This window comes from Ascaphus truei, chromosome 5 (genome assembly GCF_040206685.1).
Source record: "Ascaphus truei isolate aAscTru1 chromosome 5, aAscTru1.hap1, whole genome shotgun sequence".
NCBI lineage: Eukaryota > Metazoa > Chordata > Amphibia > Anura > Ascaphidae > Ascaphus > Ascaphus truei.
This window is the reverse complement of record NC_134487.1, coordinates 94,401,439-94,424,235: the sequence shown is the minus strand read 5'-3', so window position 1 is coordinate 94,424,235 and position 22,797 is coordinate 94,401,439. Positions and strand designations below refer to the sequence as shown.

The window sequence follows — 22,797 nt, the reverse complement described above, 5'->3', positions numbered from 1 at the left end:
TAAATTCAAATTTATTTTTTATATACATATTTTAAAAGCATTCAATAAAAATACCACTTGTGAGCACATATCAAATCTTTTATCATATGTTTAAAGCTTTTAAACCTATCATCAAAGATTTGATATGTGCTTACAAGTGGTATTTTTATTTAATGCTTAAAAAAAAAAAGATTAAAGAAATGTTGAATATTTTTGCAGTACAATATATGTTTCTAAGTTAAGTGGAATTACACTTCTGAGGAATGAAAATCCAACATGTCTAATAAGGCTTTCCTTTGCAGCTATGTATATTTGTGGCTTGGGTCTAAAAAAGGACATTCGCCTACCTTCGTGTGGACTGTATGTAATAGCACCGGCCGCCACTGCACTTTCGATTGAAAATGTTTGGGAGAAAGGCCTATTTAATATAGTCCCAAGTACTATATACTGTATATGCTCAAAAAGGAGCACACCTGAGATATAGGATAATAGGAGTAATTAAAATACACTTTGTATATCCAATTAAGATATCTACAAGGTGTGCTCTTTTTTTAGGTCAAATGTATCTCCATGTGTTGTTTTAGGGGATATATATATAGCACTTAAGACTACACTAAAATAGGTTTCTTCCTTTCCCTCTCCATCAAAACCCATATTTATGGGTCTGAAACATGTGGGCAAATTGATTGTTACAACATTCACATGGGTGAGTTTTATGACATTCACACAAAGGTAAAATAATGGAGGTTTCAGGAGCATTCGCCTGAATTTTTAACTGTCCAACCCGCCTACAAATATCTATAATAATTCGAATGCGATTGTGTAGAAGAATTTTGACACTTTTGTCCATTTCTACCAATAATCTAATTTCCTTCCTTGGTTAGGAAACTCTTCAACACTGTGTCTGTAAAAATTAATATGTGCTGCGTACGCACTACACCGTAATTGTGAAGTGCTGTGAGTCTTATTGGGAGAATAGCGATATATGAAATCAAGTTAATATTATTATTATTATTATTTTTATTATTATTATTGTTATTATTATTTTCATTAAAACACTGAAGTTCATTTAGCACACTTTCCACAGTATTTTTGACCTGTAAAATGTTTAACTAGAAGGCAAAGCTGTGTTTAGCACTGTAAATCTTCTTGTGGTTTGGTCAATACATCAGACCACCTTAGCATCCTTGTAAACAGCTCACATAATACATGTTTACCACTGTAAACGTATTATTAGATGAACACTAAAGCCATATGAAACCATACACAACTAATGCCATTTTAATCTTTGAAATGTGAGAAGGAGTCACCTACTTTTTCAAATAATCAAACACTAAACACACTCACTGAGTAAATAAGAGAAGTAGAAAACATGCATAAAATGTAAACAAATACAGATTAAAGTGTAAAAACAGCTTATTTTAACACATGTGAATATTATTTGTTATGTGTTTTTCAGGAAAAGCAAAGGTTTCTAACAGATGTGTTACATGAGGTGATGCTGCTGGATGGATTGGCCAGTTCACATCCAGTTTCCCAAGAGGTTCTGAAGGCGACAGATATTGATCGAGTTTTTGACTGGATTGCATATAAAAAGGTATGAATTGAAAATTACAGAATTACTATTTATAACTTGGATAATATCTTGGTTTATTTAAGCTGCAATCCCACGACTACAGAAACCATGCTCATGAAAGTAGAAAGGGTGTTACAATTACTACTTCTACTCCACTTTTAAGGGGCTCTCAATGTGTGTTTTGCGATCTACATGTAAAGATATCCTTTTACAGCCAACTGGAACAACACATATTCTCTAGGTGCAGAAAACTTCTAAATTGCCATGTGATCATATAATCGAGTGCATACTTTATTAACCACCTTTCTTAACTACAGTCATTGATTATATACACAGGAACATTAAATAATAATACTGAATGTTAAGGATCGGCACGTTTGCTGGTTCAAAATTCAAATGTAATGGATTTTATGTTTTATTCAAATTCCAAATTGAGAAGTTCCAGAATTTGATGTTTTATGTGAACTCTAAATCGAACTTTGGATAAAAATTGTTATACAAGCAAAGTTAAAGCCAAAACCCAAGATAGGTTCATCCTTGGATTCATTTTTCTTTTGTTTCAATTTTAAACAAAACTCTAAATATTTTTTGACCCACAAACAAAAACCAACAGTAGAAGTGTGCACCCCTACTGTATATCAAATCTATTACAGTATATTGAAACAGCAAAATTAAGGACACTGCCTCTGTGAAAACTAATAATCTACACAGCAATAGGTTAATATTAAAGATATGCACAACTACGCAAAACTAGGGGATTCGTACTCTTGCTGCTTGCAAAACTTTTGCAAAGTTGTCAAGATTCACAAACATTTGCCAAGCTTTAATAACGTATTATTATCTGTAAATTCTAGTGAGAAAAGTGCACTGTTCAGCAAATTTGCTCAAAATTCTTTACTTCAAATAATATAAATAGGGTACAGAGAGAGAAATATAAATAAGACTACTGCAGTTTGAGTTGTAGGTGAATGATAAAATGGTGTGGTGTCTACAGATGGCTATTGGAGTCTACCGGGCTGCCTAAGGCAAACTGTTTACAGACAGCTAAGGCTTGTAATTGCCATGCTTGACATTCATTCTCCTCAGTGTGACTGTCTATCTGTCAGTAATCATACAGTAACATCAACATAATGGGCAAGGAAGTGCACAAATGGTAAAGATGAAGCACAAGTGAGGATGACTACATAGTTCCTGCATCAGCTTGGAGCTGTTGATAATGATTACTGACTGACTGTATACAGTGACAGTGAGAAGGAGGATCCTGAACAGCAGGCCCCAAACCTCTCTATGTCAAAGAACATTAGGGCACGCCCTCAGGGTCCATCAACACCTGTTATAGTGACTGATAGATTTGGGCACCTAATTCCTCTAGCATTGGCAAAAGGAGTGGATGTTTAATTTTCTGGATTAGCATTTACATATGCTAATACTGTTTTTTTATACTGTAAGTGTGGCTAAAATAAATGAAAACATCACTATGAAATGGTGAATTACTTTGTACAGTATATAAATATTCATGAACACTTTTGCAAACCAGCTTCACAATGCAAGGCCAGTAAACCATCCTCACACTGATATGACCCAAAAAGTTGAAACAGCTGTCTGCGTGTAGGTTCACTGGCCATGCGCTTCTTTAACACAGGCTTTGTTTCAAAAGCTTTGTAAAACTGCATTCATAGTGGATAAGAAGCTAAAATGAATATACTGTGAGTGCTCATTTGCATGTCATTTCCCATAATCCTTCACTGCAGTGGAAGTACTGTGTGGTGTGCAATTTTGGGGTAAGGCAAGTTTGTGGACCTGTCTCAGATGTGATACTCATAAGTATTCTTTATCATTGCTTTCTGAAAATATGCAAATCAGAAAAAACTAAGTAATCAAAATATTCAAAAAGCCAAATGGCACATTTTTAGTTATTATGAATGGATTTTTTTTGTTTGTTTGTGGTTCTAAATAATAAACATAAAATAAAACGGTGTGTTATAGAGCAGGGGTGTGAGATTCTCTGCGGGGGGTCCAGGGTTTACAGTGACCCCGCACGCTTCCCGAAGGCATATAAATTAAATGCTGGGGGAGCAGCGAAGGTCTCTATAAACGTCACTTACCTTGACTCAGACAGCTTCAGGAGAGACGTTGCCATGGCAACATGACATCGTGACATCAGAATGCCGAGCCAAAGAAAAGAGGGGGTGTGAGGAGGGGGGCACGAGGAGGTGGGGAGAGCCGGCAGGAGGGCGCGGGGGAAAGTTTCCGCACCCTGTTATAGAGTACAAGAAAATAATTGATGCTTGGACTCACTTTGAGTACATGAAATAAAGACAAATAATTTAGATCATTATTGTATGACTTAATATCTTTATGTACTAAAGGTATGTCTACATTTTGTTTCCCAACCTACTGACCATTCACATTTACCAAAAATAAACTTTAAAAAGCTATATCATTCTGCAGTTGTTCCTGATGTGTGAGAAGCAATCAATGCTAACCAATTCCTGGAGTGCAGTTTCCTATGTGTAATATTGCATTTCTTTTTGTAGCCAATAATTATATTAGTTAAGGGGGGGGGGGGGTGGAGGGGAAGACTTGTTAATCAGGAACAACACAGTGTGGATGGAAAGGATGTTAGAAACAGAATTCTGTAATTCTTGCAAAAGAAATGAGAAATGGAAAAACTATGGTCTCATATTTAGATACGTGTGTTAACATTTGCAGCCTTGTATAACTGTATATAGAGTATTTGCAATGTTTATTCTCATTTTACCTACTGTATCTACTGTATACGAAAACTTGCTACAAATTTTTACTGAAAACTCCCCCCAAAAAAAATATTTACACTATTTGCCTTAATCAACCTTTAACCAGAGAGATTTTCTTTACGGTTTACTGTACATTATGAATGTAATTTGGTATATCTACATAATTCTTATCTTTTCACGTACAAAAAATATAATTTTCACTGAATCTTGTTGATATAACATATTGTAGCTTCCTGTTTTCTGTTTATACTTATAGCGTATGTGTAAAAAAAAAAAAAACAGTATGAAATATATCACATACTGTAGTGCCGACGAGTATTCTAAAACAAACCTGGGGCAATTACCAACAAGACCCAGGTACATGGGGGGTACATGCAGGGTACATGCTGATTACATGCTGCAACATTCCAGTGACATTTCTGCAGACTGACTAATGGCCCATCGGATTAACAGCGGTGGTCCCTGGCAGTCTCATTCAAACTGAATGGGATTGCCAGGGACCCCTGCTGTGTTAATTCGATGGGCCATTAGTCTCTGCAGAAATGTCACTTAAATGTTGCAGCATGTACCCAGCATATACCCTGCATGTACCCCGCATGTACCTGAGTCATGTTGCTGATAGCTTCCGATTTGCCCCAGATTTTCAAGGCAAGTTTAAGGCAAGTTTTAGAATACTCGTCGGCGCACCTGTATATAGTAATTTCACATATAGATGTAGTAGACAAGGGAAATATTTGCATTAGGAAGAACATGTAATGTTAATTTATTGCATAGAGTTGGACATAATTGAATGTGTACGGCCTGGAGAATATTACATGTCGGTGTTTGGCATTCCTTGTCAAAATGGAAAGGGATAATGCTGGTCACATACTGAAATTTATGGCAAGTGATAGTACTAATATTGGTATCTACTATATATGAGTGTCTTCTTCACTTTTTCATATACAACAGAACAAATAGGTTGGGCTCAAGAGGTATCAAGGTGACTGCTACAATGCGGCTGGTGTTCTCGCCAACTGGCCAAAAACTCCAACAGGCTCGCTCTGCATCATCATTAATTTTAAATATCTCCTTCTGTTGCTGTCTAAAAACAGCTTGCAAAGTCCCTCTGTACAGATTAAAATGGGCAGCAGCAGCAGTACGTTGCAGTGACAAAACCTGTTTTGAGCTCAGCTGTTCAAATACTGTACATCTTTTCTACCGCTTTTGCAATACTATCACGAAGGGTCAGGGGTGGTTGAGATAACAAGCATGTGTATGAGGAGTCGTTCAAATATGATGGCACTGGGTGGTATAGAAACTACAACAACTTTCCTATTAACAGTATTACTATTTTTTGAAATAAAAGAACCAATTTGAAAGCAAAACTTTATCTCTCCTTTATTGTACAATAAACCTATTGACAACTGGGTACAAAGAAGTATGCTCTACGCTGCTTGTTAGGAATCGGATTATGCTCTCAGCATCCAAACACAGCACTACTTCTTATTTTATCTAGTTCAACTTCTGTTTTAGAGTTCAGTATATGTAGTATCTAAAACACAGTGAAAGTAAGAAATCAGCCATGTCTTGCTTGTGCTAGGATTTGAGTCTAGTGTTTTTAAAGACACATTTAGTCCTGTCAGAAAAATAGATATGGAGACTTTATAAGCTATTTTTTACAAAAGCTTTTGCCACTATTGTATGTCTTATTGACCTAGCTGAATTAAGAACTATCCAAAATCCATTAGCATTCATACTGCTAAACTTCATGATGCTTTCTTTGTCCTTTGGCTGCCACAGGTTGCACATGGTTGCCACTTAGGTAGCAATTAAATCATGCCAGCTACTTTCTAAGCTGTGCTTTTCCTCTCCCATACTGCCCCTTCTATTAGAGGTTGTCAAGAATCATTATCTGAATTCTTACTTCTGTTCAGATATAGTTAACTGCTGAGTAGGTACTGTAACTGTAGGGTGGAAATTACATTTACAGTACAAAAAAATAATTATTATTCTAGGGTCCTATAGTATGGTGCAGTCCAGTATTTTTATACAGCACAACATTTTTTGTAAAGATATTGTTTTTTCTCATGTAAGGAAGACAAGCAAAACCATGCTGAAATAATTCAAATAAAAGTGCCCACACTTAGCTTCCATAATATTTATAAAGGAATAAATCACATACAGTATTTGTCACATATCATACTGGCTCCTGGTTACAAATCAGGGATGACATTGTTGCCTCTACTGTATTTCACCACTGAAAATGAATACTGTGGGGTTTGTTTATTGGTAGAGATGTGTGAACCTTTTGCATGAGTTTGCAAACATGCATAATTGGCCCTTATTTTAGCTGTGAAAAAGCTGTGGCAGGGATTACAGGCGATTAACCATACATTGAGATAATAGGCGTAGTCTGTCGATTTTGAATTTGCCCAAAATCACCACTTGTGAAAGTTGTAAACTCATGATTTTCCTAATGCTAAAATGATAAATAGCGTTTAGGGATGTGCGAAATTCTGGAAGACACTTCACCTACAGTTTTCAAAAAAGTTTGAACATTCGAGAAAATTTGATCAAAACTTTTACCCTTGAGAGTTTAGTCGAAATTCACAAAGTTGAAGCAAAATGTAATCATTTTTATTAAACTTTGAAGTTTTCCAGATTAAAAGTACCCTAAAATATGGTAGAAAGAGATTGTATGCACAAAAAGGACCACACTGGGATACCTCTCTCTCCGTCTTCTCCTCTCACACATACACACATTCACACATACTGTTAACACCCCACATACTGTATCTACATGACTTGGCATGCTTTATTCCCCTCTCACACATATTTCTGGGACAGAGTTCTATCTGCTATTTCTGCTGATTTTCTACACTGGATGGAAGAAGAGAGCAGTCTTGCAGAGTTTGTATTTCCTGGGGTAGCAATCCTCATGCTAACCCTTTCCTAACAATGTACTTGTCAGGTCGAGCTCACAACAAACGAGGCGGGACCGCGGTGCTGAGGTGGGAAAGGATATAACGCCACCCACAGCCATGAGGGCACGTCTTGAGAGTAGAATGGTCTGGGTGTCCGAGTCGGGCCAGGAGAGGTACGGATGGTAGTGGGTTAGCCAAGTCCGGGGTTAGAGAGAGAGACGTAATCGTTTTACCGTTTGCCGAGTTCGGGGTGCCAGAGGTGCGGAGAGTCGTATTGCCGTATGCCAAGTTCGGGATGCCAGAGGTATGGAGAGTCAAAGAGGAAGCCGGTTCGGTACACGAGGAAGACTGCAAAACAAGACAAGACAGGACTAGGGAGGCAGAGAGTAATGAGAACAACTGGTTCTATGCTCAGCCGACAAGTTAGTGAAACTGCAGGGTATATGTAGGAGAGAGGATCCAATGGCAGGGTAGCAAGGTGGGGGTGTGTGGAAGGGCCAGGCTGTGGCAGGGATAGGTCCAGAAGGACTCCCAGGGGAGGAGCAATAAAGCCCAGTAGTAAGGCTGCATTTGATTGCAGCAATGGTTTGGGATACTGTGCCTTTAAGAGGCTGGTGCGCATCCGTGTGGCCGCGCCTCCATGTGGCTGCGCTTGCGGGTGCGTGACCGGGCGTGCCCCCAGGATCGGCCCTAGAAGAGGGACACCGGCGTGCGCGCACGCGCCCATGTGGAGCAGGAAGCGGCGTCCTGGAGGGAGGCTGCTTGCGTGGCGCGGGAGGACCCAGCGGAGCTGCGGGTGAGTGGGGAGCACGCCGGGGGCGGCATGACTCCCAGGCTGTTACAGTACTGCAGCTGCTCTACAAGGGAAGACCATATGGACAGTTGTCTCCAAAATATCCTTCCCATAAGTATTATCCAGAATACGAATGCAAAATCCACTCTGGTACCTTAAAGGAGCAATCCTCCATACCTGTTTTTTTATTTTAATCCCACATCTGTTTACAGGATAGGTTCCCCCTCAGCCAAACACTGCTATTTTCAGCTCCATGGACCCGGTTCTCAGATACATATCAGTGAAGTTACCGGGATTCCATTTCCCTCTTTAGAAGAAACAAAATGATGGCCAAATCTCTGGCCAATAGGAAACCGCAACATAATTGGTTGTGACTTCCTATAAGACAGTCATTTAAATCCCCTTCAAAAAACAGGAATACGAGTAAGTTCACTAGGAAGAGTCTTGGGAACCTGGAGCTCCCTGTAGCTGAAATAGCATGGCTTCGCTCTGGTGAAGACCCTAGTTCAAATCCTGTACAAAAATGAGGGTTAGTTAGGGTGGATTTCTCCTTGAAGTTGACATAGAGTAACACACTTGAAAGTCAAATACTGTAGGCATCCAGTAACTTCATTAGTTTAAACAACTTCCTCTGAAGCAGTGTGAAAAACACAAACACAAATGCAGTGCACTGCACAATTCTCTTGAAATAAGCATATACACACCCTTTCCCTATGCTTAAGGGAACTACGCGGCAACTATGTGTGCTGCTGTACCTGTTGCTCATAGGAGGCCTAACCCTCCACCTCTCGGAGCCTGGGGTGAGCTATTTGTCCTTGCAGTGCAGCGCCTCCAACTATGAGGGATCCTAACCATTAAACAGCTCCCCCACACCGGAGGCAGCGTAGGCAGCGTAGGGGACATACACATATACTGTAGCTTTTAGAATTAGTTGGATCTATATAATGAATTAAAGCATTTAAACCCCATCTACTGTAAACTACCAACTCCAAGAAAGGACTTAATTGGGCAAACATATTGTACATTAATTAAAAAAGAAGTATCTAAATTCCAACCAAGCAAATTAAAAGACTTCAGATGCACTGGAAGCAACCAAAAAGCAAATGTTTATGCTGTATCAGGCTGGAAGCATTGTACTGTTTATTTGGGAAAAGTCTGAAATAATGTATTGGTGGACAGTTGAATTTAGATGCTTGTCACAATCATTGACACTACCACTACAAAAGGGGAGCAAAAACTGTGAAAATAACTATGCCGTTAGATTTTTGTTGATGCTCTACTTTAATATAGCCAAGCTGCCATTGCATTAGCAGTCACTATTACTGCTCTTCACCCCACCTTCTCCAATGGTTTTTCTTTGGGAAATGACCTTTGGCTATATAAAAAAATAATACAGCTGATTGGTTTCTTGCACCTAAGTTTACATTCATAGACCTTATGGCAATGTACCATTGTACATCCAACAGACAACCTTCGGACCTTTGGACAATTGCTGATGTACTTTACAGCTGACCACACATATATACCATGATTCTTCAGCTTCAGATGTGGGGACTTTCACCCAACCCGACATTAGCTGCCATAGACTTGGCTACTTGAACTGATAATGCTGTTTTGAATAATCAAACTTTGCAACCAATTGCCAAACATTTTCAATTCATTTATTTCTTGTCTACATCAGATTTAGCATCTTCTTTCTTTTTAGAGATCAGTATACATTGATAAACTATTATTTCCAAAGTTTTCTCCTTCACTGAGAAAGTGGATACTGAGGCACAGTTCTATTTTTGCCTAAGGTTAACACATATGTTCAAAGCTAATTATATGCTAACACAACGGCCATTGTATATCTTGCATGACCTAAAAATAACATGGCTGGCATTAAGCATACTGAATTTTAGAGAATGTTCTATTTTCATAGAGTGCCTAGTGAATTACAGTATATTCCTCCCCAAAACACTCCTTTAAATAACATGTGGAAAGATACATGTGAACCAAACTGATTACACCTGGGATACTTGGGATATATGCTAATTGAGATATGTAAATAATATTTAAATGATTTATATTAGCATATTTCCCAGGTACCTCAGGTGTGTTCAGTTTCTGTTCTTAGGTATATCTCCACGTATTGTATAAAGGAGTGTTTGGGGAGGTATACATACATAACTTGGTAAATAAAAAAAATAAAAAAAGTCTCTGTCTCTCTAGCAACACCCGTTATTTCAGGGTGTGGATGGGTGTAACAACACCTTTAGGTATGGCTTTAACTTTATGCAGGCATTTAACCTGATGTTAGTTAACAGACCTCTGTGGATATGTGTTATTAACGGGCATGACCCCATTGCATATCATTACCACTTAATCCATTATATATATAACGAAATACCCTTTCCGGACGAAAATGTGACTTAAACTGACGATGGTGAGCATTAAAGATACACGTTAATGCTTAACAAGGTGTTATTTAGGTCAGCTCCTCGTTAAGTCAAAAATGGACTTCTGTGGATTAGGGCCTAATTGGCCTATGTAGATTTGGCTACCGACAGTGGAGTCGTAGCGATAACCTATTGCATGGGTGAAATGGGATGTTTATGACTTGTAAAAATAAGAAATCAGTTTAGAATTGACCCAAAAAAGACGCAAATGCCATTTCACATGGGAGTTGCTAAAATTGCGAGTATAGGCGTGTCTATTCTTTATTCATTTAAATGTGTTTTACATGGGTGTACAGCTGTTAGATAGCACCTGTCTTGCACTAAAATCTAATTTAAATACATATTAATGGCTGTTTTTTTTAGAAGGTATCTTAATTGTATGCCTTCGTGGACCAGATGCAAATCAGCTTACACTTAAAATTTCCATTATAGTGTTTGATGAACCATGGTTTATTTTGCTGCTCTATGCATAGGCACTACAATACCTGCCACAGAATGCTTTACAGGACAATAGACCAAGAGGAGAAGAAAGGATAGAATTTATATTGCTACTATAGTTGCAGACAACGGTTACACATACGTAATTGTTACGCACAGTCCTATAATTGTGTCAGAGATACAATCTAAGACACAGGAGGGCATAGTGTGACAACAAGAGTAACGCAGTGGTTTAAGAGAGATTGACAGAGAGTCACAAAGAGAAAAGGGTCAGTTTCCCTGCATCAATAACCTAATTAATATATTTCAGTGAAATCCTTACACAGTACTGTAATCCTTATTCTTTTAAATATAGTAGAGATGGGCAAAACTAGGTGTGTAAAATCAGAACCTAACAGAACCTTACATTCCAAAACAAAATACAAAATCGAAACCCTTAATAATATTAACCCTTTAAAATATAAAACCCTAAACAGTCCACCAGACCAAATGCCCATAACTACAGTTGAGTTTTAAACTTGGGATGTTTCTCTTCATATCTTTTTAAATAATATTTAATTTGTTAATTTATATTATTTAAGTTTGCTAATGGTTTTCTTGATTTTATACTTATTTTAATCATTATTTCATGCTTTATTAAGCCACTTAGAATTGTATTGCTTATTTTGCGTTCTTTTTTCATAAATTGATAAAAAAAATTGCAAAATCAAGTTTTAGTAAAACCAGAACCAAAACCACAACACAATTTGTTTTTTAAAACCATATTCAAAACACAATCAGTACCCTCCTTTTTAAATGGGATTGTTTTTAGAACGTATCCCTTAAATCTATGATACATCTTTGTGCACTGTACACAAGATGGGATTCCCAAATACTAAATTGAGAAATGTTTGAAAACCACTATGCTAACCCATCATGCCTCACCATTGACATTTTTAAGAAAAGTAACAGAGGCATTGTCAAGGTTACTTATAGTACTGACATGCCTTCCTCTCTTGAGTCAGTCATCTTAATTGTGGCTTAAATATAAATGTATTTTTTTCAAAGCAAATGGGGAATTTTACTTAAACGTACAACCGAAATAATGAGACAAAAATAACATTCAAGTGAAATTTAGTGAATATAAATTAACCTCTAGTGTCAAAATGTGCCCTCTAAAATATCCAAAGCATTTTTATCAGTCATGAGGTTAATTATATATTGACATATTCTTTGGTAAGTTATGCTATTAGCTTTTGTGGTCATCCTAGTGGGTAAAAATAAAATATCTGTACGGATCTAACTTATGAGACAGACACTGAAGCATGCATTGTCTGTAGAAATTGATATTGATTTTCAGACTAATTGATTAATTAGGTTAATAATTGGTGCTTTCCATACAGTGAGTATGTTAAAAATATTTCATTGATTGCTTCCACGTCTTTTTAAAAGCTTAAATCACTTACTTTTCCTCTTAAAAGTTAATCAATGGTTCAAAACTAATAAGATATATTAGACTGTAGCTTTTGTAGCTAACACTCTAGAAATGTTTGAAAGCATTCTTTAATTTTGCAAATTTATATATGATTTTTTCAAATATGAAAAATATAAATCAATGTCATTATGTGCTTACAATAACATTTTTGGCACATCAAGTTTAAGAAGAGAAAGTTGTTCAAGGGTAAACAGAGGTTGGCTTATATTAAACCATTCTTTTTATTCAAAAAATAATTTTCACATTTTTGCTTTTCTAAAACACAGGAAACGCAAAAGCACATGCTATTATTTGTATTATATTGTAACAGTGTTTCCCCCACCCAATGGGAGATTCTGCCATTACAGTGTGTGTGGTGCATGCTACCTATTGGTAAGCAGGAGGGCTGAGTCATCCGCCGATGGTTGTGGGGCACAGGACAGGTTTTTGGGGTACATACCCTACATGGTTCTCTAGCAGTGCAGTGCCTCCATCTGCCGCAGGCTCAAGATGTATGGAGGCGATCTCCTACGGTAGGAATGCTCCCTCTCCTTCCCCAGTAAGATCACACACCAGGCAGGAGGTATATGAAACAGGAACAGCTTTATTCTGTTCAGTACAATGCAGTTACAGCAGGCCTCTGCCCTATGCCATCTCTGATGGTCTATCCAGCTGTAGGATGGTCCCTGGACATCCACTATGGGTCAAGGGACCCTGCAGCTGTCCTTGCTCTTCCCTGCCCCTCTAGCAGAGGCAGAGGAAAGGTCCACACTCACTCTCCCCCGATGGGAAGAGGAACACAGAAGCCCGATACTCAGACACTCTGCTGTGTAACCTGCCTCTCTCAAGTGGGGAGAGGAACTACTGAATTTGGGCGGCAATCTCCCTTAAGTGACCCACGATTGGGTATACTCAGACATGGTTCCACCTCCTCCCCCTGTCACTCAAGAGTACTGCAGGGAGTGGGGAAAACCCATGATAAGTACTGGAAGGCCTGCTCTTACCGGGGCTTACTGCCAGTGAGGGCAGACTGGTAGCCAATAACCAGTTCTGTCTACAATATACTTACCTCAAATTTGAAGTGACATTTCAAAACACTGTACTGTGTATTTTAGATAATTTGTAAGGCTTTTTAAGGTTGTTAAAAGTCAGAGGCAGATAGAAGAGTGTAAAAGCAATTTTGTCAAATGTCACAGCAGAAGTCTCTGATGTCAGAGTTAAAGTTCTGACTCTGTAGCACTTATCCTATATGCTGCCTTGTAATTGAAGTGTTTACGTCTATTCCAGGGAATAGTACTTCACAACATATGGGAGAGGGGCAAAATTGAGCAACAAGATTCTACTAAGATAAACTTCTATATTGTACTCCAAAGAGCTAAAACACATGTGCTGTAGGTATTGTATGTAATGAGTAGAAAAAACATAACTACAATGGGGATACGATATAGCTGTAGCCAGATTTAAATTCCTTGTGATCACGATTTGCTGTGTACCAATTCTCCTGCAAACCCCAGTCTGAGAATGTGCTGGCAATAGGAAAGTCACTGGAACAACTTTGCTAAGCTGCGGCAAATTGATTTATTTGCAGGGACTCAGGGGGAAGTAAAGTGGAGCTACAGTTTTATTGCAAACAATTGACACAATGGAACACATGGAAACTATAAGAAATTATAGTAAATATATTTAAAATTGAGCTTTCCAGCATTTCTAGTAGCTTACTGTACCTTTCCATGTCCTAATAGAGCTAATATACTGTATGAATGACCTTGTGGTTGAACAGCTACAGTACATAGTCTCCTTCACTCTCTCTTGGTACAGGACACTCTAAATCAGGGTGTGCAAATCTGGGACCGTGACATTTTCTGGGGGTAGAGGGGGAGGGGGATTTGCAGCACTTACAGAGGCCCAACGCTCCGCCCCACAACATTTAAATTAAATCTCTTACCTTGTCTCCGGAGGCTTCTGGTGATGCATTGAAATGGTGTCCAATGACGCTGCGGGTTAAAATGGCAACGTGTTTCACCCAATAAGCCTTGCTACTCAAATTTCCTGCAATAATTAGGAGACCTAACCAACATGCCTGGTAATGTATTTAGTACAGTACTGTATGTGCCTTTGGAACAGAACAAGCTGTGTTTGCATTTTTATAAATGAATAGATTGAGTTGATGAACAGACCATAGTATTGAATATGCAATAACTGATATATTTTATCCACAGGGGGCAGCCTTAATTCGAATGTTGGCTAATTTTATGGGCCATAAAGTATTTCAGAGAGGATTACAAGTAAGTCAAAACTTTTTTCTATGTTTGAATGTTTTTCTATGAATATTTTTAACAAACCATAATTGGTTGTTTCCATGTCTTTCCCTATTTAATTCCCTTATTTATGAATACTAATGTAATTATGGTATACATTACAGTATATTATTTAGTGCGAGCTCTCATTCACATTTTTAATCATTTAATCTGGGCACTCTAAATCATTAAATGAATAAAAACAAGTGCAAAGAATATGGTAATAAATGGAAACGTGAACATCACAGAGGCAAAAGGATGGGGAAGAAGGAATTATTTTAAAGTGAATATAAGATATTGTTTGTATACACAGAATCATTACAAAAATGTGCAAAAAAAGAGGAAAAAAGGTATACTGGTGGAATTGTATCATGACAAATGTGAAGCAAAAACGTTTTGGGGCTGCGACTTATTTTGCCTGGTCAATTCTATGTATATCACAGTGTAAGAAAACAATATCATTTTATTTAATTTTATGCTTTTTGAATTACTTTTGTAACTCTTCCTTCTGGCTTTTCCTGTCTAACAAAACAATTATGTATCATTTTAATTTATTTAACTGTAAAGTATTGTGATGCGCACTTAAGTGGAGGCGTTTTTTTTACTCAAAAAATAAATAATGATGATGATGATTCCTCAAGTTTGTTGCATTATTTGATTGTTTTAGTTGCCTACATTGCTGGCGCATCATTTTGTCTTTGATATACATCTAAACTGATGCATGTCCAATTAAGACACAAATATTGATATAGAATATCAATTTTATTTAACACATTTTCTTCCTGATTTTTTTCATGGTGCATCTTTTGTACCTCATAGAATGTTTCTGTGCCAGTAATAATTATATAAAACCCTCCAAGTCCAAAATATCAATCTCATACTTTGTTTACATAAACTAATACAGTTATGAGTAATAAGACATATTTGACATTTAAATTTATTCTTAAAAACAAAGAGCAGTTTAAGTGGAAATGTTAACTTTTTATTTTGCTCATACTACCTTTACTATCTAACAAAAACTATTTTGGCGATAGACAGATGTTACCTGTTCCTACCATGATTGAGATGAACAGGATCTTTGTTTATGATGCAATAATCCCCATTTTATTAAAGACTCCCATATCTGAGAATTAAATAATATAGTTTACTTATCATAGAAGCTAAAGATAACGCAGATATAAGTTATCATTGCTAAATAGAATGAAAGATCTAGCAACTATTGTTTTGCATTTTACATACAGTATACATCCATTCCTTATGATGAAAAGTAAAATATGATGAAGCACTGAAGTGTGTTTCCACGTCTCAGTTTCTTCAAGATTATTCAAGCCTTTCAGATACTGTAACATGATGGGTATAAACATGGAATGGAGTACACAATCATTTGAAGCAGCAATTCCACAAGGAGCCTATATTAGTTTCACTCCTATATTGTTAGTATTCTGTGGTCTAACAATCAAATAAGTGGCCTGCGCCAATGCATTTGTGTAAAAAAAAAGATCATTTTTTCTGTCTGAAATGCGACATATTTATTATGTGTATTTCTACTGCTGTAGAATTTGGTACATGCTGCTGTAGAATTCTGCGCTTGAAAAAAGACTAATGCAGAAAACCATCAAGAAAAGTAACGCAAGCCGCACTTAATACATAAACCTGTGCCAATATGCAATTGGAGATCCACCACATGCTCCAGAAATCCCTAATTTCATTGCATACATAATAAAAAAATGGCACAATTAATATTACTACATAGACGCAGCCTGGAATTTTTTTAGCACAAGTTAAATTAAGATTTTGCACTTATATTTGGGCTTTCATACATACAACTTCCACAAAGCATAGGGTGCACTTAAAAAAAAAGTGTAACAGATTTTCTTAATCTCTAGCATCTGAGGTTCCCATGATACAGATGCAACAGGTGTTGATGCTCACGCAGGTGCATTAGCCCCACAACATTTTGGGTGTCAGCCCCTTCCCCTTTTTGCATGTGGCTAATGCATGTAGAATGTCGGCTGCACCCAATGGCGTGTGAGTCCCTCTACAACGCGGTAGCAGGAGCAGTAATGCCAGCTAGCTCTGTAATTAAAAATAACATGCAGAAAACGGCAATCGCAGCAGACTGCTGCTTTAGTATTCTACAAGTTCACTGGACTTATTTAGTGTCATTTATATATTACAGATATGTCCTAGTATGTTCATTTTTATTATATTTTGACACAATTACTCAAACAATGTATATTTGATTAATTCTGAACCTCAAGCATTTACTCAAATATTAGATCAGTGGTGGGTAACATGATACACATCAATGGCCGCAAGTGCACCCCTTCAGCCCCTAAAAGGGCCACACTTAGTCTTTTGTCATATAACTCCTTTTCACTCCCTATATCTCCCCAAATAACCGCTCCCTATAACACTTCTGATTTTCCCATATAACCCATCCTTATTACTCCTAATGTCCTATATACAGTAGAGGCAACGCTTATTCTAACATTTGCCTTAAACTAGCCGGGTTACATTCAGGGTATGTGCTGGGTATGTTCTGGGCTAGTTTGAGGCACGTTTAAGGCATTTCTGCATTGACTAACGACCCATAGGATTAACACAGCAGGGATCCCTGGCATTCCAATTCAGTTTGAATGGGACTGCCAGGGACCCCCGCTGTTAATCTGATAGGCCATTAATCAATGCAAAAATGCTGGGGCTAGTTTAAGGAAATGTATTCAGAATGTACCTGGGTGTACCTGGGTCTTTTGGGGAATTGCCACTGGTTTTTGTTAGAATAATCGCTGCCTCTACTGTATTTGCTCCTTATAACATCTTTCACTCTCTGTGAAGATCTCTCTCTCCCCTCTCTCTGTGCTGATCTCTCTCTCCTCTCTTAATCACTGTTACCCCTTCTCTCTCTCTCTCATTGTTTCCCCCCTCTCAATGTCCTCCCCCTCTCTCTCACTTCCTCTCACTCTCTCATAGTTCCCCTCTCTCTCACTCTCCCTCTTTCGCACTGTTCCCCTTCTCTCTTACTGTTCCCCTCTCTGTTACTATTCCCCCCTCTCTCTCACTGTTCACCCCTCTCTCTCACTGTCCCCATCTATCTGTTCCCCCACTCTCAATGCCCACTTCCCTCTCATTACCACCCTCTCTCTCAATCCCCCCTCTCTGTCACTGTGCCCCCTCTCTCTCTTACCCCCCTCACTCTTCCCTTTTCTCTCTGTCCCTCTCTCTCTCTCACTCTCTCACTGTCCCCCCTTTCTCAATGCCTTCTCAATGCCCAATCCCCTCTCACACTGCCCCCATCACTTTGTACCCCCTCCTCTCTATCACTGTTCCCCTCTTATCTCTATCTCACTCTGTCTCCCCATCTCACCTCTCCTCTCACTTTCTGTCTCCCCCATATCACCTCTCTCACTCTGTCATTCCTGCTCAGTGTGTAGCCCCGCTCCTGCATGCTCGTGAGACAGGCTGAGAGTTGGAAGGGACCAGGGAAAGAGAAGGATGTGAGCCACAGGGCAAGTCCCTGTTCTCACGTTCCAGTGTATTAGAGAACCTTGTTCCATTACTGAACCAAAAAGCTGCATTTCCTGGCTGTTTAGACTGGCTTATTGTATAATTATAATTCCATGTACTGTATTATTTGTGAAGCACTGAGTACACTTTTGGCGCTATATAAATAAAGACATACTATACATTACAATACAATTTAGTATATAATTAAAATTAATAACCATCTAAATGGTAAGGATCATGCGCTTCAATTCAATTTAATGCCAACAAGTGCAAAATATTGCACGTGGGTAATCCAAAAGCAGAATAGTGAATTAATGGCGCTCTGTCAACTACTGCACTATAGAGGAAGTATTATTTTAGCTGTCTTAAAGTACATGTAGGCAAGTAATGGGGAGGGAAGGCAAGAGGACAGGGGGTGAAAAAGAAGAGAGAGGGGAGGGAATGAGTTAGAAAAGGAGGAGGGGGAGGTAGAAGAGGGTGCAGAGTGAGATAGAAGAGGGAGGGGAGAGAGGGAGATAGAGGAGAGGCAGAGGGGAGAGAGTGAGAAGAGGGGGAGAGGGGAGGGAGACAATAAAGGGGAAGGAATGAGGGACAGAGAAGAGTGGGGAGGCGAGGATGGTAGGCAGTGAGAAAGAAGAGAGGGGAGGGTATCAGAAAGAGAAGGGCAGGAGTGAGAAAGAAAAGCAGGAAGGGAAGAAAGATTTGTCCTAGAACACATTAATTCCATTCTCAACGAACAGGCCACCCTAGTGTCCCGCCAAATCATTCAAAGACATCAAGGTGACGTGGGACGTCTAACCTTTTGTGGCATTGACCATTTTACTAGCACTGTGAGAGGGGGGGGATATGGACAAACATTTACTAATGAAAGAAGTAGAATAGATTTACCATCTTATATCCTGAATCCATATGGCTTAAATGAAGGGTTTACATATATGCCGTTCATCTAAATGTACGTTTTGCCTTATCATCATCACCCAACTCATCAATACAATACTGGCATGAAGATAATGTTATGTTCTTTGGACCATAATCAATATCAATATCCCGTATTCAATCATCATTTTATATCATTTTAGTCCCATTTCATACTTTATTATTAAATTGCCATGTACATTATTTGATTAATGCTTAAGCAATTGGTGTATAACTGTACATTTTATACAGCTGAACAAAGATTGTCAATTAACAAACAGACAATATCATCCCCATTTATGATTGTATTGATGAGGTTTGTGAACAACAATAATGTTAATTATTTGTGGGAATGCAGAAGGATAAACAAAATAATAATTAGATTGGAGTAATTCAATTAGGGTTTTTCTAACAGTTGTACTGTAGTCTACAGCGATTGATATTACTTCATAGCATGCAGTAGGAGACATCATTGGTTGTCCTTTATCCCATGACCATTACTATGGCAACTGGGTGCTATTTAAAGGGAGTTCTTAAAGGTTTGTGAGCAAAATGCATAGGGTGTCAAACATGATGATGTCATAGCCAGGAATTTCAGTACAGCTCAGTGATACAGTACAGGCAGCATAACATTGCAGCGACGCTAGAACCAGGGAATAGCCACTTTAGCAACCAATACCTTGCTACATTGTTGCCTTAGATCTGTAATATAGTGCGCGTTGGTGTGCGTGCTATGCGCACGCCCGTTTCATTTGTATGTTGGCAGTGGTGATGCAGGCGGCTATGGGGCGTGGCTCTGATGTCACAGCATTAGGCCGCGCTGTGATTGGCTCGCAGCATCACGTGACGCGGCATCAATGCGAAAATACAAATTTCTTGTTTTTGCTCTGATCTGCTGCGCCACCACTCACGGCCGCGCGCGTCTCGACTGTATCAACGGCAGCCTCCCACAGTCCATTATCATTGACATTCGCGCGCATTATATTACAGACCTTAGGCTGCGTCCATAGTGCAGGAAGTGGTGCGAGCGACGTAGCTCACGCCGAAAACAAACACTAGGACGCCAATGCGTTTGTCTATAGTGCGCACGCGGGTGCATGCACAAGTGCAATAGGGCGACCGGAGCTTGGTGCGACAACAAAGTTGGAATTTCCCGCGCGACGCCCGGGTTTCATGAGGGTGGGAAACCAGCTCTGTGACGTCATGGCCGCGCCTCCCGACACGCCCCCGGCACACACCCCCATCGCGCAAACATGAAGGCCATGAACCTCGGCAGTACAGGCGCATGTGACGTCACGCTTTTGGTCGCGCACTCGAACACCTGCTCTGTGGCCTTATGGAGTGGTAATATGCAGCTGTTCTAAGCACTGTTTTACCAGATAGAAAGATACATAGATTCCATTGTGACTATGTTACTGTAGCTAGTTAATCAAGTTTGACTTTACACAGTACAGTACTTCATTCACTCTACAGCTGCTAGCTCTCACTTCGCAACAGGCTAATATGTAACCCTCGCCTCGATGCTCAGCCTAGCTGTTATATGCAGAGGTCTTTTACTTATTTTTGTTGAATTGTTTTTTTTTCTTCTAACTTCCATCTAGTTAGACACCGGGTGTGTCACAATTTGAACACTGTTCATTATGGTAATCATTGGCAATATTGGGGGTTTTAACCCATTGATTGATAGATCATATATACAGTTCTGTTAGCCAATATATAGCCACTCCAGGGGACTTAACATAGGGTTTCTTCCTGTTTTTTCTAACTTATTTAGACACTTTAATCACACGTTTTTGCACAATTTATACACTGCGTCGATTTCTTCTGCCATCCTATTTTAATTTCCATTATTAAAAGTTAAGTTATAACTTTTGGTGTGCACCTATAACGCAACTCTTTGGGGTGACCTGTACTGTAAATTCCTTTTTCACAGACCTCCCTTTTAGTACTTCCAATTACTTACCTTGCACAGGTAGCACCCATACTACATATTGCAATATTAATTAGGCAATACCCTTATCTATAAAACATTAAAACTTTCCCTATATTTTTTTTCTCTAACTTGTTTTCCAAATTACCGTACATAAAAATATAACACATACTACAGATTTCACAATAGTATAACATCTGTTTACATTAAAAATGTCAGTTACAGACTATGCCCTTTTCTAACTTAGATGGCCTATATACCTGTACATAAACTGTACATTTCTACAAATTATTATTGTTATGTTATTTTTCTGTACAATTTGTCATAGCTAACAAATATACCTTAACCAATTTGGAAACAAACTGAAAAAAAAACATTAAAAAAATAAACAAAAAACAATGGAAGTCATTTATTTTGTTCAAATCTGTTTTGGGGAAATGATTTTACAGGCAGCAGTGGATGATGAATTATTTATAATGCAGTGTGCTACTTAGAAATGTCCCTTAAAGTAAATTGATGTTCACCTGAAATACAATTATGCTAAGATAGAGAGAGCAATCAATCTTATCTGTTCTTAGTAAGCTTTTCATTTTGAAATTTAAATAAACTACATCTGGGATCAGGTCACATTTCAGCACCCTCATATTAGTCCTTAACAAAATGTACTGAAAGGCAAAATATAAACAGCAGAGAAATTTTTTTTGTCAATGGTTATGCCAAGCACAGAAAAGACCTACTCAAGATGAAAGACAGGTTTTTGTCTGAAAATATAATTTAATATGATTTGCTAAGACTAGTTTTTGAATTTTCATCAGCAATCTTGTGGAATACATTGAAGTGATTGTATAAATCTGCTTATTAGATGTTTCCCAAAGGGGGCAGTAGCAATAAGCATCTCTGATAAGCTAAGCCTAATTAAGGATTTTAGAGAAACATAGCATGATAGCTAAGTTCCATTGTATTGTCAAAGTGAATTCCATAGAGAACACTTGTCTCCCATGTTAAAAAGGTTGAAAATATAATTGAAGAGGTATTGTAGCTTATGCTCTCCTGAAATTCTCTTCCAGGGAAGAATTTGCGTTTTACTAAATGACATTAAAAGGAAAACACTGTGAACATGTTTATTTTTCCACCAACGGTGTAATTAAGGGTCCTTTGTGTGAAATTGGGGTGTATGTGTACATGAATAGCTATCTATGAGTATGGTTGAAGGTGCAGTGATTTACAACCTTTTATGGTTACGGAACCCTATGTAACATTCTGCAGAACCCCATGTAACATTCTGCAGAACCCTATGTAACATTCTGCAGAACCCCATGTAACATTCTGCAGAACCCTATGTAACATTCTGCAGAACCCCATGTAACATTCTGCAGAACCCTATGTAACATTCTGCAGAACCCCAGCCACATCTACTAGCATGTCTGAGATCAGATGCACTGTAATAATAATAATAATAATAATAATAATAATAATAATAATAATAATAATAGATTGTTCTTGTATAGCACTGTTAGTTTTATGTAGCACTTTACAGAGACATTTTTGCAGACACAAGTCCCTGCCCCATGGAGCTTACAATCGTTGTTTTTGGTGCCTGAGACACAGGGAGATAAAGTTACTTACCCAAGGTCACAAGGAGCCGACACCTGGAATTGAACCAGGCTCCTCTGCTTCAAACTCTCGGTGCTAGTCAGTGTCTTTGCTCACTGAGCCACTCCTTTTCCCTAAATTATTCTGTATTTGGAACACTCTTCAAATGACCTGAACATTGTATGGAACCCTTTGTTGATGCCTGCAGAACCCAAG

The 22,797-nt window shown here is 38.4% G+C and overlaps 1 protein-coding gene across 1 annotated transcript in view; it reads left to right on the top strand.

Moving 5' to 3' along the window:
• Positions 1-22,797, top strand: part of TRHDE (thyrotropin releasing hormone degrading enzyme) — a 930,657-nt gene that overhangs the window by 517,786 nt on the left and 390,074 nt on the right. Inside the window, exons 6-7 of the mRNA XM_075600229.1 lie at positions 1,439-1,576; positions 14,559-14,624. Coding sequence (XP_075456344.1) covers positions 1,439-1,576; positions 14,559-14,624 — 204 coding nt within the window. The remainder of the gene's footprint in view (positions 1-1,438; positions 1,577-14,558; positions 14,625-22,797) is intronic.